The sequence below is a fragment of the Lytechinus variegatus genome, chromosome 7 (genome assembly GCF_018143015.1).
Source record: "Lytechinus variegatus isolate NC3 chromosome 7, Lvar_3.0, whole genome shotgun sequence".
NCBI lineage: Eukaryota > Metazoa > Echinodermata > Echinoidea > Temnopleuroida > Toxopneustidae > Lytechinus > Lytechinus variegatus.
In genome coordinates this window covers 16,689,045-16,705,841 of record NC_054746.1, presented here as the reverse complement: position 1 = coordinate 16,705,841, position 16,797 = coordinate 16,689,045, and the positions used below count along the sequence as shown (strand labels likewise).

Sequence of the window (16,797 nt, the reverse complement as noted above, 5' to 3'; positions counted from 1 at the left end):
ATCATGATCTAAATTATGATTCCAATCATGATTCTGCAGAATCACGATTGCGTTTAGTCAAAAGTGAAAGTAAACTTCTTTCAAATCCCAAACATGAAACACAGAAAAAGGGGCGTTTGGAAAGACGTTTCTGTAGAATCACGAACGAAAAAGGTCGTATAAACGCAATCGTGATTTGAAATTTTGAATCATGATTCTATGACCTCACTGTGTCGGGCTACTTTCCGGTTTGACTCTTGCCAAGCTCAAGGTGCTCTATATGCTCATTGTATGTACATGATTATGTGCTATGCATGCATTTCTTGTCATGTACAAGTTCTGTGTTGGTCATTGCATCATCCACTACTTTTCATTTTTTTGGTCATGTCTTAAACTTCTAGTTAATGAATTAACTGGACAGACAATGATCTCAGATTTTGTTGAGTAAACAGTATCAATATTAAATTGGATCTATGCTGAAATCCACTTCCGTACACCATTTTGGATAAACCAACAAGATGAATAGAAGCATATGGACCCTATGATAGAAGTAAACAAAATGAGGTATAGACTGAATTCTGGAAGCAAAAGATTTTCCGAGAGCCAAAACACGTGCGAAAAACTTCCTCTGTCAAACTGCGCACTAGTGATGTGCATTCGATTGCCCCGAATCTGAGGAGAAACAGCATTGGAATGAAGGTCGTCTAAACGCTGATTCTGTGATATTGTGATTCATGTTTGTGTTTTGAATCATGATTCTGGCTTGAGGTCGCATAAACACAGCCTTATAGAACTAAGTGATGAAATTTATTTGAGAAGCACCAAAAGACTGCTCTTAGGTTATCTCCTAGGGCAATAACCTGGATAAGGGCTGAAGAGGGGTTTAAGTTACAAGTGTCAGGAGATCTGCAGTCCATAGGCAGTTCCTCAAAATTCCCCAGAGATATATGCACAATGTAGACAATCCTGGGTGAGGATCAAAACATCTCTTTTAATTCAATTTTTACTGCTCTATACAGTTGTCAAAATTTCATGTTGTCTTGTTACCAAGATAAGGGATATGGAACATTCTTCAAGTACCATGTATTTGAATTTATTTAGAACTTTAGGTATTACTTGTTATCATGTACATGTATGTATACTGTACGCATATATATGCTACCAGTTTTTTGTAGTGTTTGGAAATGATTGGAAGAAAATAAATGTTGTTTTGAATCTAATTGATATATCTTATTAGGTAAAGTGGTTTTAGGTCACAAGTATACCACAAGCAATGACTGACTTACGAGGTGTGCCACAGAGAGGACCTATGGCAGTGGAGGGTGCTTCAGTATTGTCCTCACTCCCAGAAAGATCACCTTCATCTGGTGCCCCTTTATCCTCATCATAGCTGAAAGACGATTCTTCATCTGCCCAAAGTGACTGGCTTTGATTGATGGTTACAGAGGGACTTGGGGTCCTGGTGAGTCCCCGGCTCGGTACTGCGGACGGCTCTAAGACGACATTGGCGGGCGATCTACCTCCAAGATTCACAGGATACGTGGAAAGCGGCAAACCTGCCCCAGTTTGGTTCATCATATTGCTAAAAGCTATGGATCGCTCACTGATGGTGGTGCCACGAGGTTCAAATCCCTGAAACATGTCAAAGAGAAAATGGATATGGTACACCCTTTAAAAGTCAGAACTTTTTTTAAAATATGGACAAATTTGCAATACTGCAAAAAAGGGTGAATAGGAACAAAAATCATGATAGCTGTTCTACACTGTATGTCATTTTATTCTCAAAGTAATTAGTGCAACTTTTTCCATTTATTTGTGTTACATGTATTTACAAATTACTTCAAGCTTACTATTAAACAAAGGCAAACTGTATGCACATCATCTGATATTTTATCCAAGCATGAAATATGATGTAGTAGTGGCACAGTCCTACGTGTACTTGGCTTGCCATTGGTATAGCCAAGATCAGGGCGCAACACCTACATGTATTGCACTTGGGTCAAAACTGCCGTAGGGAAGTTTCATCTCTCCCAATTTTTTCATTAATATCCCAGAGTCAATACCCTGCAATATTCTGAAGGAAACGATATTGGATTACCAGTTGAACGGCAACACAAAAGGGTGTGTACACAATGTCGTGTCCATGATAATTAGTACTTGCAAAATATTGAGGCATTGTACAATATATGAGTCATCTTGACATGATATTGCTTTGTTATTATTCTTCTGAATAAGATAAACATTAAAAAAATAAACAAGCTTCTAGTATGAAATATAAGTTCGTTGTTGGGAAAGTGTTTATAGGCACATGAGAGTAATTCATTCGCACATAAAGCTTGTCGGACAGGCGTAAGTAAAGATCACATGACTTTAATGATTAAAATAATTCATTAAAAACAGACAAAATGTTTATATATTAAAATATAAATGATAGAAACAATGTCATGTTCATACTCTTTCATAATTAAGCCCTTTGGGGAGGCTAGACTGCATTTTTGTATTTCATTTTAATTATTATTACCCACAATGCAGTTCAGGGTTTTCTGGCAATGAACTGGCCGAAATTATGGTTAGTCTCATTTCAGGCCATTTAACTTTAGATTGAGCTAGACAAGTACCTGATTAACATATCAATTCAATTCAATTTTTTCTGAGTGTTGCATGAATATGCATGAAATTGGTCATGACGTTTCTGCACGATGAGCCATCATGTAAAAGTAACATACAGTGCGTATAAAAAAAGGGGGACAGTTTTGAAAAGTCTATAAAAATTTGTTTCTAATCATTAGGTGATCTGTCAATCGACAGATCAACTATTAATTTCGTACGAATTTTCTTTTTTCTTTCTTTATTTATTTTTATTTTCCCAGCACAAAATTTCCAAATCTACATCATCAATTATCTTCAAAATATCATCAGATATGGGGACTTATCATGTGATGTGTATAAAGCAAGTTCAAGGTCAAAAGGTCATCATGACGTCATCTAGACGCCATTTTGTAAAATCACATTATCAATCATATCTTCATTATCAATTATCAAAATTAACAATATTTACATCACATTAACTTCAGGTCAAGGGGCAACTGCCCATGTCATCAAAGGTCATGTAAAGGTCACGACGTGCGCGTATGCGCGCGTCAACATTTTAAAATGCTCAAAATCACTTTTTGACCAAAACAGAGTACGAATCAGGTCATTTTAAGCATTTCAAAAATTTGCGCGCGCGCACGGTTACGCGCGCGTTCTCGCGCGTAACGGCACTATAAAACATAGGATCGCCATTTTTTTTTATATCAATGCACCGATAATATAATTCTGAACAATTTGATACCTTGATCAACCTTCTACGACAAGTAATAAAGGAATTAGCCTCCATCAAAGTTTACAGCACGCGCGCACTAAACATAGACAATATATGTGCAAAAACATGCCTATACAAAATTCATTATAGCTTTTAAAGTAGTCCATTGACCCCCATTTTTTTTTCATATTCGAATAGAGTATGGATGGGAGATGTGATTTCATGTCGCATTTGACCCGAAATTTTATCATGACGTCATCAAAATGGCGTCGGAACTCAAAATTTCCATTTTGCTACTTATGACGTCATTATAATTTTGCAAATTTGACTTTAACTCTGTAAATATTGGTCAATTTTCGCTCAGTTTTCAATATGTTGTAGCTGAGGACATACTCTTTCTAATTTGATGCCTTTATTCACTTTTAAAGGAATGGATCATCCTAAAAAATGGCAAGTTATAGAGGCATGTCATTTTCGCTCATTTTGTGTGCAAACTCTATGGGAAATGACTTTTTCTTTCTCAAAACTGGATTTTACATTCCTCTATTTCGCGAGCCAAATCTCCATTTCTATTGGTTGGTTTTCTCTGAACTTGAAGTATGTTGTAGCTGAGATTGTAAGCTATCGGAAATGTGGTATTCGTTTTCCGATCAGATGCCGGGATCATGCCCGAATTTTACTTGCAAAATTGGATTTGAGATCCTCTTAATTTGCTTGTGTATAAAGTCTATGGGATACAGTGCAGCTCAATTGGTAAGGCACCAGACTTGCATCCTTAGGGTCGAGGGTTCGAACCCAAAAGTGAACATAAATTTTTTTTTTTTTTTTTTCTTTTCAACTTTTCGCAAATGTTCCTTAATCACCATTACAAGGTATATTAGTTCAAATATCGCACAATAAAGTAGGTTAAAATCGTTTTTAATAGGCCTATAACATGTACAATGTGTATCGCCTACACCTACATGTATTTCACATATTCTCATTTCCCTCTTTTCAAGAGTATTCAACATGTTCTTTTCGTAATAAAAGTTTAGTTTTCAATATGAGCATCATATTGATCTCAATAAACATGGTGATTGTATTCATGATCATGAAAATCAGAGACAGATCACCTAATTCGTCATCATGACGAATTACAATTCTAGTTATATCTATATTTTTATGTTAAAAGATGCTCTGTTAATAGATGCTTTTGTTCATGCTTGAGCGAACAAGGGACATTTTGTCGGGGCTTGCGCCAAGATGGCAGAAATGAGAAATTTGATGATTTGACTTTTGGCTAATCAGCAGACTTCCTCTTAATCTTTTCATTATCTTTGCCATAATTTTTAATTATTCAAATCCTTGCATTACTGGTATGTGAAACAAAATAATGTTATGGTACCTATAAAAGACATGAATTATATTTTAAAGGGGTTATTGAATCCTTCACCAAGTTTAATTATGTGCTTGACAGGACAAACAGGAAAGGATTCATGTCTTTCAATGGCAATGGTGTATTGAGTCAATTTTGAAGGAGCAAGATATGGCAGATCTGGTAAAATGTATTAAAAAGTTGTGAAGGGAGCAAGCAAAATTTTCAACTTTTTTATTAAAGTATCAAATTTTGTGAATTTGACATAATATTCAGTAAATGATATCATATTTCAATTTCTATGTTTTCTATTATTTTCCTTTCCACTTTTTTTTCCTTGGTCATGATTTGTTATTTCTATTTTTTTTTGGGGGGGGGGATCACCCCAAGCTCCGCCCATCTGTATGCCACTGTACAAAGGCACCATAACCTTTGTAGCACACAATGAAAGAAATTGAAAAAAAAAACAATCTTTCCCATACTTCGGTTCAAAAAAATTGTTCTTGCCTAAAGAAGGAATATTCAAAGCTAAAAGAAAACATATTAAAAAGGAACAACAGATCTATTAAAGCAAATAAGAAGATTTGGAAATGAACTTTTACCGCATAATTCGAAAATTATGGCACAGATAATGAAAAGGTTAAGAGGAAGTCTGCTGATTAGCAAAAAGTCCGACCATCATATTTATCATTTTATGCCATTTTGGCGCAAGTCTCTTTTTTAACCCCAGACAAAAACCATTCTGTGTCCGCTCAAGCATGAACAAGATCTTATCATTTTAATGGAATTTGAAGGATAAGACTTCAGAGCACCTATTGACACCAAAATATAGATATCATAATTTGAAACACAAATTTTATATAATATTTAAATCTGTCCCGTTTTTTTTATATGCACTGTATGTCTATCAATTCAGCCATCAATTCATTGCCAGTCTCCTGTGTTCCACAATCCACACTATATATTTTGAACTACATGTACATACTGCATGATATGCTATCTGACAATTTACAAACCAAGCTTCTTCCCAGTTGTAATTGAGTTCATGCAGATATCATAAGACAAACAAAAATAACTCAAAATGACTTCAGAGTATTCTTTCTCAGTTTCCATGATTGCTAATTTAAGAGCAAGTTTTCATTGAAATCTGAAATATCAAATAAAAACCAAATGCTCTCTCCTTTATCTATTTGATTTGCTAAATTTTGAATTGATTAGAGCCTGATGTCATATATCCTCCTAACCACCATGGAGCCAGAAGTAATCCTATAAGAAAATTGCCTGAATGCTAAGTATGCCAAATATCCAGATGCAGGGTATATTTAGATATCAATGAAGATGCGAAGTTCTTGCGCTGTGATGTCGTTGTGTCTACATGGTTCAAGATGAAAAGTTTTGATGACATCACATTATCATAATTATCGACATTCATATTATGAATATAATATTGCTGTTTTATAATAAAGTACTTTCAACATTATTTTTAAATTTGCTTTACAGAGATATTAACACAAAATGAAACATGTATGTGTACATATGACATCAATGTTAAATCAAGGAAAATAAGATAAATCTACAAACCCCATCAGTCCCGGGGTGGGGGAGGGGCATTATGCCCCCTTCATTTTTGTGATAAATCCTGATGCAAAAAGATACTTCATGACTTTTTCTTTCAAGTCTCGCACAAGTTTCGAAATCTTATTTTCAAGGTACGACGTTCAGGTACATGGTTCTAAAGCTAGGCAACAATACATACTGTCGATCAATAATTGCTCAAAAATGTACATGTAATTTCACAAACAAATCCAATGCAAATTCTGTTTAGAACTATTCAAACCAAAATTCATATACACTGTAGCACTGTTTTACTATAACTTTTTACAATCCATTGATTTCACATTGTTTTTGATCCAAAAAGTATGAACAACAAAATTTCCACAAAAAACACCATAAAACATAAAATTGAAAAACAGAGAGATACATACAAGAAATTTAAAAACCAATAAAATACATTTAAGCAAAAATCAATTTGATACCAATTATTACACACACACTCTTAACAAAAGAAAATAATGACAGTGGGGCTTCATGTACATGTACAAATTTTGTAGACCCAAATTCTAATTTCATGCATGAAGTAACTTACAGTGTAATTGATTTATAGGCCGGCTGCCAGTAATTCATTATCCAGAAAGGAATATGGAAAGACGAACAATGTGTATGTATTATATGAAATTAGCTAACTGTGTATAACTGTTTGATATAGTGTCCATTCCATGATAAATGCCAAAGTTTATATGAAATGTACACTTTGGAAGTTTGGATACAGGATTTGGTTCTGTAAAGAAACCAAAACCCAAGAAGTGAATCAATTTTATAGTTATTGGAATGAGTAAATTGAGACGAACAATTTAAAATAAGTTTCACCAAAATCTGATATGAAATAAGCAAGTTATAGACATTTAAAAAATCTTGTTGTGCTTTCTGTGGGGATCCTCAAATTGGCAAACATGCTTCAAAATGGCTGATTTTGTGGACAACCCTCCATTTGTTTTTTCTACACAAATTTTCTGATTTTCCCTTTATTCTACATATTTCACATTATCTCCTCCTGACCTTGAAATATGTGGTGTGAACTATATTTTCCCATGACATATTGTTGTGCTCAGGAGGCGGCAAGATGCAAATTGAAAGATAAAATCTGAAAATTTGTGTACAAAACAAATGGAGAGTTGTCCACAAAATAAGCCATTTTGAAGTACATAATTTGCCAAACTGAGGATCCCCATAGATAGTACGACAAGAGTTTTCCAACTCGCTAATTCTATAACCGATTTTTATAAAACAAGTTTAAACTTTTGTCTTAGAAAATAAAGTTGATCGCCATCACATAAATTTTAAGAATTTGAATCACTGGCATGTAGGACATGGTTGGGGGGGGGGACTTTGGGGCCCCCAAAATTTCATGATAAAAAAAAACAGAAGGGGAAAAAAGCAAAAGTAAAGGGAAAGGTAGTAAAATATACTACTTGTTGGATATTTTGTCAAAACCATTAGTACATGTAGATCTTCATTTAAATGGCCAATTTTTGCTCCTTTTAACTTTCTAAAACTTTCCAACATATATTATGTTGTGCCTCCTCAGAATGTTTAGGTCATCATGACACTAATCCAAATACCGGTAGTACCAATAATGGATACAAAGACTTTCAATAGACCAATGTTAATTAAAATCTAGGTGTTCATATCTACTGCTGATAACAAACCTTTTCTCTACATAATAGGTTTCACACAAAAAAAACCCCCATAAATTATGAATAAAGATTTACAGAAATGAACATCCTGACTTTCTTTTTTATTATCTTTAACGCATATACATGTACAAGTATAAGTGCAATGTATGAATATTCTCTCAGGAATGTGTTTACTTAGAAAAATACAGGATAAAATGGTGTTCCGGGGAGGGTCCTACAGGATGTGGGACAAATTGGTGAAATCTGGGACATATAGTCACCCGATACCGACCAAATTTCCAGGGGGTGCTGAAGGCTTCCAAGAGCCATGTCACCACATCATATGCCAAATCGAATTATACTTCATAATTGCACAACACACTCTTTTATGCTTTTATTGAAAAACAGTGATCATCACCATGACACCAACCTTTTGTGACATATTGCGAAGTTATCTTGTTAATTAAAAGTATCAAGCATGCACCAAACCTCGAGTGATAACATATTCGAGGCAGCAAGTTAGCATAAAAGTTACATATTCTTACCGATGACAATTTTGTATGTTTATCTTCTCAAAATATGTGAATCTTGCTTGTTCTTGTTCGTTGACTCTATTAATGTATTTCAAAATGGTAGCTCTGCAATTGCAATTCCAAAATGTGTTATTGATTTTTAAATTAATTTCTGGTTTATCTTCTAATCTTTTTCCCCTTGCCCTCTGATTCTTCATCTCTCATTTTTGCTCTCTCCCAGTGTCCCCTCCATTCCAATATCTCTGGGGGATCACACGAACTAGCAACTAGATTGCATCTCAATGCAGTTTAAGATATGAGTTTGTCTTCAGGTGATTTTAATACTCTAGATTAGTCTGACCCAAATCAAATTGGTATTAAAGGTAGATAATGAGATAAGGTCAGGGGGAAACCTGTCAACTTGTTTTTGTCTGAATGATTATGACAGTTTCATCACTGGAGATTTAATATTGTAGTATAAGGTCAAGTCACAAATTCTCCTTTCCCTAATTGTGATGGTAGATTTAGCAATCAGAACGCAACATTTGATGAATGGATGTCAAATACTGGAAACATATTTTCCATGTTACAAATTTGGGCTTAAATGCCGAATACCCCAACATGTAACACCAAGTTGAATGGCCATGATTTACACACATTTCTATACAACAAGTATGCCTCGTTAAATGCTCATAGACAAAAATATTACAGACAGGCCACTGGAAAATTTCAAAAAAGATGAATGAAAATCAATGGACACTTCACAGTTATAGGATTTGAATGGGATGTACTCAATATAATTTATGTTATTCACCTTTCACAAATGCTTAAACAGGCTTACATAACAAGGAAATCAACAAACTAATAAACACAAATTACCGCAACTCTAATGAGAAGTGTAGATGACGTAGATGAAAGGCCATTGCTTTATCAATTCCAAATGTTAAGAAAATACCTGCAATGAGGCTAGCGACTCAGGAAGCTCCATAATTTAATCGCAATCACTTCTGGCATCCCCAGAACAATAAACAGTGTTACACCATGGATCTACCATCCCCTGGTTACACTCAGGGCCAACAACAAAAATTCATCAAGCGATAGTCTCTTTGCCAAGCCAAACCTACTAGGAAGATTAGCACTCGGTATTTCCTATACAACCTCTTACTGACAGATGAAGAAAACTCTACATTACATTTGATCGTAACTTCATACATTATTAAAAATCCTTTTACAATCAATTGTTGTGAGGGGATATGTCCGAATCTCATAAGATGTCTTGTCTTTCATATGAATATTAGTGACAACAAAATGTTTCAAAATAGTCACATGTGCGAAGAAAGAAAAAAAATACTTGATTTATTTGAATAACAGGAACCTCATTTTCTCTCTGTTTGGTTTACACCTTTCGTTTGAATGTTGACAAGTTTTAATTGAAGACCGAATCTAAATTTAAATGTGAAATGAACTGAAAAATGTGCTATGTGATCATTACTTGACCAACTGGGACAGTATCAACTATATCTTGTGTCTTACAGCTTATGGTAATCAAATACCCAATCATAAAATGTCATTCATCCCTAGTTAATTGAACTAAATGTATCTCAAATTAGGAATCATGTTTCCAAGCCACTGAAGGATTTATAAAAGTCTCTGCCTTATGTTACCCAAACCCTTGACTTTAACATATTCTACAAGTATGGCCTTGCTTGTACTTACCGCTATCGGGTCTGAAAAGTCTGGCACATCAAAGAAAAGGATGGCTGTAAAAGCACTTGCCGTAACCATGGCAATGATTGCAAGGATGACAATGATGGAGTAGCGATTGAGCAGCATGGCATATCTGTAATGAAGGAGAGGTAATAGGAAAGAGACAAAATAAACAACAAAATCTACTAGATACAGGGGGTATTATGGATGAGGGAAGCTATAATTGCTGAAAGGAACCCCCTACTGTATGAATAAGATGATGATGATCCACATCATTGCGCTATATTTCTGTTAAAACATTCATAACTCATAATAGAATCTTAGAACAATACACCCTCTCTTTGACGTACAATCCTATTTCGACACTTTGTTGGGCTGCATAAGGGACTACACTGATCTACAACAAAAGTTATGACACTAAGAAAAAAGGTTACCAAAAATAAGTAAAACTACAAGTATGTGATTGTGAATAAAAAATACCGGAACATAAAAGAAACATATCCAGTATTTGTGAGGTAACATCAACTGAGAGACAACTCTTTCTTTCTCAGGGCATGCCAAGATTGCAAAATGTTCTGAATTTCATTTCCTGTCTCTGTCTGTTTATATACAATCTTTCCCACATCAGGCCATTACGATGTACCCATATCTCAAAGCATGCAGATGAGTAGCTCAAAGACAACTCATAATTTTGGTATACATGTACATGTATGTATACTCTCAGGTCAAGCATTCTATTTCTAGTCTGCTAAAATTCCTATGTTCTGAATATGTCCCGAGACAAGTGCCCATGTTGTATAATTCAAAGTTATAATGACTTTACATAATTCACACCATCCTAGATATATATAAATGGGTCAATTTATAGGGGGTCTGAGCAGGAGTAATATACCCCATTCAAAGCATTCATGGATTTTTCTTTCTCCAATTTTCATGTAGCATAGAGCAACCTCTTTCCAAATGTCCTGCAAAGTGTGAAACTGGTGGCTTCAAAATTTATTTCTAAATATCAAATTTAAACAACCGGTAGATGTCTTTGTACAATGTACAGTAAACCATTATGGAAAATATAACAGAATGAACAAGGTGCACTATCACAGCACCACTTGACTTGGTCATGATTTGCTCAAAATTTGCTTTTAATATTAATTTCTTTATCCTCAACTTTTGTGCCCTCGATATCTCAAATTTTGCCGGTCTATCAAAGACATGTAGTGAGAAATTTTTAGAGGTGACCAGGTGGGTGTTTTCATGAAAGTTGTCAGTGCTGACTAAATTGTCAGTGCTGACTATTTTAGTGAAATCCTTGCTTTTGATTGGCTGAGAAGCACTGGCCTCTGACTGTTACTATGGTAACTGTCGGAGAAAGACAACTTGTTAGTGCTGACAACTTTCATGAAACGGTCCCCTGGTCATCATGATGTCATCTCAGAGTCATTTTTGTTAAATTACATCTTGACTTAAAAATAATCATATTCACGCCACATTGATTTCAGCATAGTCATGTTAAGGTGTCAAGGAGAAAAAAAATCAAAGTTGATCAGATTGATCCATCAAACAGCTTTTCAGTTATCAATTGAAAAAGATATTTCAACATCTATATGTAAATGACCTTTGAAACCTTCAATATTGAAAGAGATTATGGCACTTTCTAAGTACATGTAGCTGACTTAAAAAAATTCTCTTGTATTTGTCAAAAAAAAACTGAAACACACCAAATTTACTAGGATGAAAAACTATGATAGACACAAGTAGCATAGTACAAGTACCAATTCATAAGCCTGATTTTGATAACCATCTCTGAGATAGATTTACATGTAGCTTATAAATGCATGGTTTACTCAAATTCAATAAGTCAGTTGGCTGTGTTGACTGCCTTCTGTTGTGTGGAACTCATGGATCCATAAGAGATGGACATTCATCGGTTAGTTAAAGGACAGGTCCATCCCAACAAAAAGGTGATTCGAATAAAAAGAAAAAAATCAAACAAACATAACATTGAAAATTTCATAAAAACGGATGTAAAATAAGAAAGTTATGACATTTTTAAGTTTCGCTTTTTTTAATAATTTCAAAAACAGTTATATGCACATCCCGGTCAGTATGCAAATGAGAAACTGATGATATCACTCACTCACTATTTCTTTTGTATTTTATCATGTGAAATATGAAATATTCTCATTTTCTCCTCATTGTCCTTTATTTCTCCCTGAACTTGTGGAATTACCATTGTTTAACATTTTATGGTTTAGTCAAGTTGGTCCTTATTGTCAAATCTGTAAAAATAGAAATATTGTACGATTCAAACAATAAAAAACAAAAGAAATAGTGAGGGACATCATCGATTCTCTCATTTGCATGTGACTAAATTGTGCATTTAACTATTTTTTTGAAAAATAAGCGAGACTTGAAATGGTCATAACTTTATTATTTTACATCCAATTTTGATTAAGGTTTTAGCATTATGCTAGTTTGATTTTTGTCTATGGATCCACATACACATTTTTCTGAGGTGGACTTGACCTTTAATGAATTCAAACATGTGACTGACTGTCATTGTCATCTGAATTCTCTTCTATTGTGATCCTGTCATGGTCACCTTCAATAAGGCCATGAAAGAAGCATTATGTGAATAGACATTGATATTGCACCAATTGTATGCACAGAAGATAATAAATCCCTTAAATCCCGGAAAATCAATGTGCAGTTCTGGTTTGCATTTTATAGTTTCATGAGGATTTTATTTGGAAACAAATTCATGATAGAGGGTGAATTGTGATTGATTGTTTGAAATGTATAATCCCACTTTTGAAGGCTTCCTCACAATATTCCAGTAACATGATGCATACAGTACTGTAGCTTGGAGAGGACGTGCCTCTCCAGTTGTTATTTTGGTCATTACGTGTGTGCAGAAGAGTGCGAATCGATAATAAAAAATTACATATAAAAATAGTCTGCTCCAAATCTGAAGCAGGTTGATTGAAAGATACATTCTGATACAGGACTATTTACATTTTTTTAATACTTTATACGCACATGCACTGCAAGAACAAAGAACTTTAAATGAAATAATAGTATGTGGAAAGTTCCACACATACACACACAGCCAGTGCATGTACAGGTGTATCTTCATCATCTTGAAGCAGCACTTAAACTTGAAGGAGAAGGAGAAGAAGAAGCACATCACCTAACAACGCCAAGACTAGACAAAAAAATTCCTTTGTTAATTATCAGATACGCTTTGTTGGTCGCTATTGTCAAAACATCTGTATGTTCGCATTAAAATGAACATAATGAGGATAAGGTGACTATGATTGCATCAAAATGAGGCTCTCGCTAATCGTCCATTTCTTTGATAGGTTCATGCTCCTATGCACACAGTATTATTAGCTACACTATACATTCAGGCCGGAGTACATTGTACACACCGTACATACAGATACACATCCAGAGTTTAAGTGTTGTAGTACCTATTCGCAACACATACATGTACATATAGTCACATCTCTAAAGTTGGAAAATAATATCATACTTCGAAACGTTTCGAAACATTTAGCCCATTTCCAAGAACCAAAATGAGAATTTTTTAAATCAGAACAAAGTGAAATGATCATGACCCCAAAATCTGATCAGATCATTGTCACTCACAGGAACCAACACTGAAGTTTAAAGAGTGTTTTTAAATATCACACAATATTTTCAATATAATGTAACCTCTGTGACCCTTGACCTTATGATCCTCAAACCTTTAATATGCATGTACACTGTAGTCTATGAACCAAGTTTGAAGTTCATTTGTAAGGTGTTTATTTACATAAAGCAAAAACAAATATGGGGCACACAAACTGAACACCCCAGAACATGCCTCCTGCAGCCACCTGGGCATAAAACATGAATGGTATTTGAAACTAGGATGAAATATTAATTTCGTCAAATTTTTACCTGGATCCCTGAACCTGAAATATTGATCACAAAATTTCCAATTAAATATGGAAACAAAGTACAAACAAGTTATGTTTTACACCATAAGGGAATTGCTTGGACTGGTATAGTGGTGGAGAATGGTTGTGGAAATGGCTTGATGGAAAATGGTCTGAAATTGATATAATATGTGGGAGAAGCCTAATATTTTTGCATAAAAAGTGTGTGTTAAATGAATGGAATTTAGTGTAAGCAAAAAAAAGTAAAGAAGAATATCTGAAAATAAAAGAAAAAAAGGCAATTGTGCCCTTGAGGCACTACACACATGTATTTATAGAATATAGGATGCAATCATACAGAAGCATTTATAAACCCCTCAAAAAAAGTTTTGCAACTCAGTTTTGTTGGATGATATCTTTCTGGTTAATGAAGTATAAAAGATAAAACTGGTATCAGTGGAAAGCTGAATTATTCCTCTTTACAATGACATGCCATTTGCTGTGATTATGCAATCATGAAATATGCAATCGCCCTGAACATAGAGAAAAGTCAGAAGTGAAATGTTGCAAAATGCATTGGATTCTAACAAGAGTCTCCATTTCCATAGAATTTCCACCATGCAGGTGACAGTGAATGCACTCGGTCCATCCTCGAAACAAATGGAAATTCGCTATTGGAAACGACGCATTTTGCAACATTTCATTTCTAACATTGCTGCGTATTATCATGTCTGTGTGTTTCATGAAAACACTAGCATAACAAATGACACATGATTGTAAAGAAGAATAATCATGCTTTCTAAAGATATCACTTTACACATGATGATGGCACATTAAGAAATTTATTAGCACTCAAACTTGCAGTTTAAGTTGCAGAACTCAAACATGACATGGCAACGAATTTTGCAACATTTCATTTTTTACATTGCTGCATATTTATCATGTCTGTGTATTTCATGATAACACTAGCATTACAAATGACACATGATCGTAAAGAGGAATAATCATACTTTCCAATGACACCACTTTTACATATAATGATGGCACACTAAGAAATTTATTAGCACTCAAACTTGAGTTGCAGAACTTTTTTTGAGGGGTTTATTTTGGGCCTTTCTTGGTCATGTGTGTGACAGAAATTATGACAAATCTTGAATTTAATTAGTTATGAATCTAATTTTTTTAGATAGATTTAGTAATTCAAAGGTTATATAATATTAATCAGTTTAGTCAGCTATCGTTTGGAAATATTTTTTGCTGTCTCCGATATATGCAGTTTCAAGGTCAGAGATCAATAGGAGTGGGTCATATGTGATTTCACACAGAAGCATTTCAAAATGAAATTACACTTTCAAAATCATCAAAATCAGTTATACACCTCTAAGGCCCGAATTCACAAAGGTTGTTTTGAAAACCCACGGTTGAGTCCATGGTTTATGCAGTTTTCCTGCATGAATTACGCTATTTTACCGCGTATATTTAAAAATGTCCAATGCTGATGCACGCTTTTGTCACAATGTGCCATATTGACGCCTGTTGCCGTGGTTATCCACGCTATTTTATTCATGAGTCCACTCTTCAAACAGTGGACTCATGAATAAAATAGCATATCTAACCATGGAAACAGGCGTCAATTTGGCGCAATGTGACAAAAGCGCGCATCAGCATTGGACAATATTTTATACACGGGGCCTGATAAGTGCTGAAATAAGCGTAATCTATACAGAAAATTTGCATAAACATGGACTCAACCGTGGGTTTTCAAAACCACCTTTGTGAATTCGGGCCTAAAAGTTTAGATTTATAACTAATTAAAGTCAAGTTTTGTTATAATTCTGGTCACACACATGACCAAGAATGGCCCTTTTGACAAACAAAAAAATATGGAAGACTTACCCAAAGGAGAACCTGTGTTTGAAGCTGGCCCCCCACTCTTTGACAGGTGTTGAAGGAGGAGTAGACTCATGCTGACGGCCAGGACGATAGTGAACCTTAGAAGAATCCCTTACTTTCATCTTTTCTCTCTTTCTATTCTTCAGTCAATCTTTAAAGAGGACTTCCACCACTGACACAGGAAATAGCTAAGAGACCCTCAGCCCCTCAGCTTGTCTCTACAGGGACCTACTTCTCTCTTGTTGGAGGAATGGAAAGATTCAGAAGGGTGATGCAACAATGTGTCACTATGTTTCCTTGAGGTAATCGACGCCTGTAGGACGACTTGGCTGGAAAGATTACTTGGCAATGGTTGATAACACACATCTTGCTGGAACCCTGCAATGTTGCTATTCCCCTTTCTCTTCTGACTGCAACAGGTCACTTGCTCCTGTTGACCCAGCTAGATTCTGAAGGTCTTGACACCTCGTTTAACACCTGAAAAGATTATTTTACACCAAAAAGAATGGATGAGATTCATGTGTTGATGTTTTCAAAAGAATTGGCAAACATGTAGACCTGTTTTCTAGCATATGTTCAAAGTTTTATGTATATAAAACAAATGATGTTCTTGACAGCTTGCCAGTGGCTTACCAGGCAGAGCAACAAGGATATGAAGTATCTTATTATTTTATTCTTTAGTCTTCTTTTTAGTAGGGTAGCTAAATCATTAACAGGAGGCATAACAACAAAATACACAAATTTTACAAACAAAAATAGAAATGTATATGTAAAGACATTTTCAAACAAATAAGAAACTTATTAACAATAAGGGCCAGCTCACTGAATGAGAATACCATGCTAAATAAAAGAGTAAACAAAGAATCTGACTGAGCATCAGATAACTATACTATAG

General features: G+C 34.7%; 1 protein-coding gene across 2 annotated transcripts in view; it reads right to left on the bottom strand.

Annotated features, from left to right (window-relative positions):
* The window catches only part of LOC121418578 (protein dispatched homolog 1-like), a 48,604-nt gene that overhangs the window by 5,381 nt on the left and 26,426 nt on the right, over positions 1 to 16,797 (bottom strand). For both annotated transcript variants that reach the window (XM_041612515.1, XM_041612514.1), the window contains 3 exons: positions 15,906 to 16,379; positions 10,099 to 10,222; positions 1,266 to 1,611 (listed from right to left, as the gene is read on the bottom strand). In XM_041612515.1, coding sequence (XP_041468449.1) covers positions 1,266 to 1,611; positions 10,099 to 10,222; positions 15,906 to 16,024 — 589 coding nt within the window. In that variant the 5' untranslated portion in view covers positions 16,025 to 16,379. The remainder of the gene's footprint in view (positions 1 to 1,265; positions 1,612 to 10,098; positions 10,223 to 15,905; positions 16,380 to 16,797) is intronic.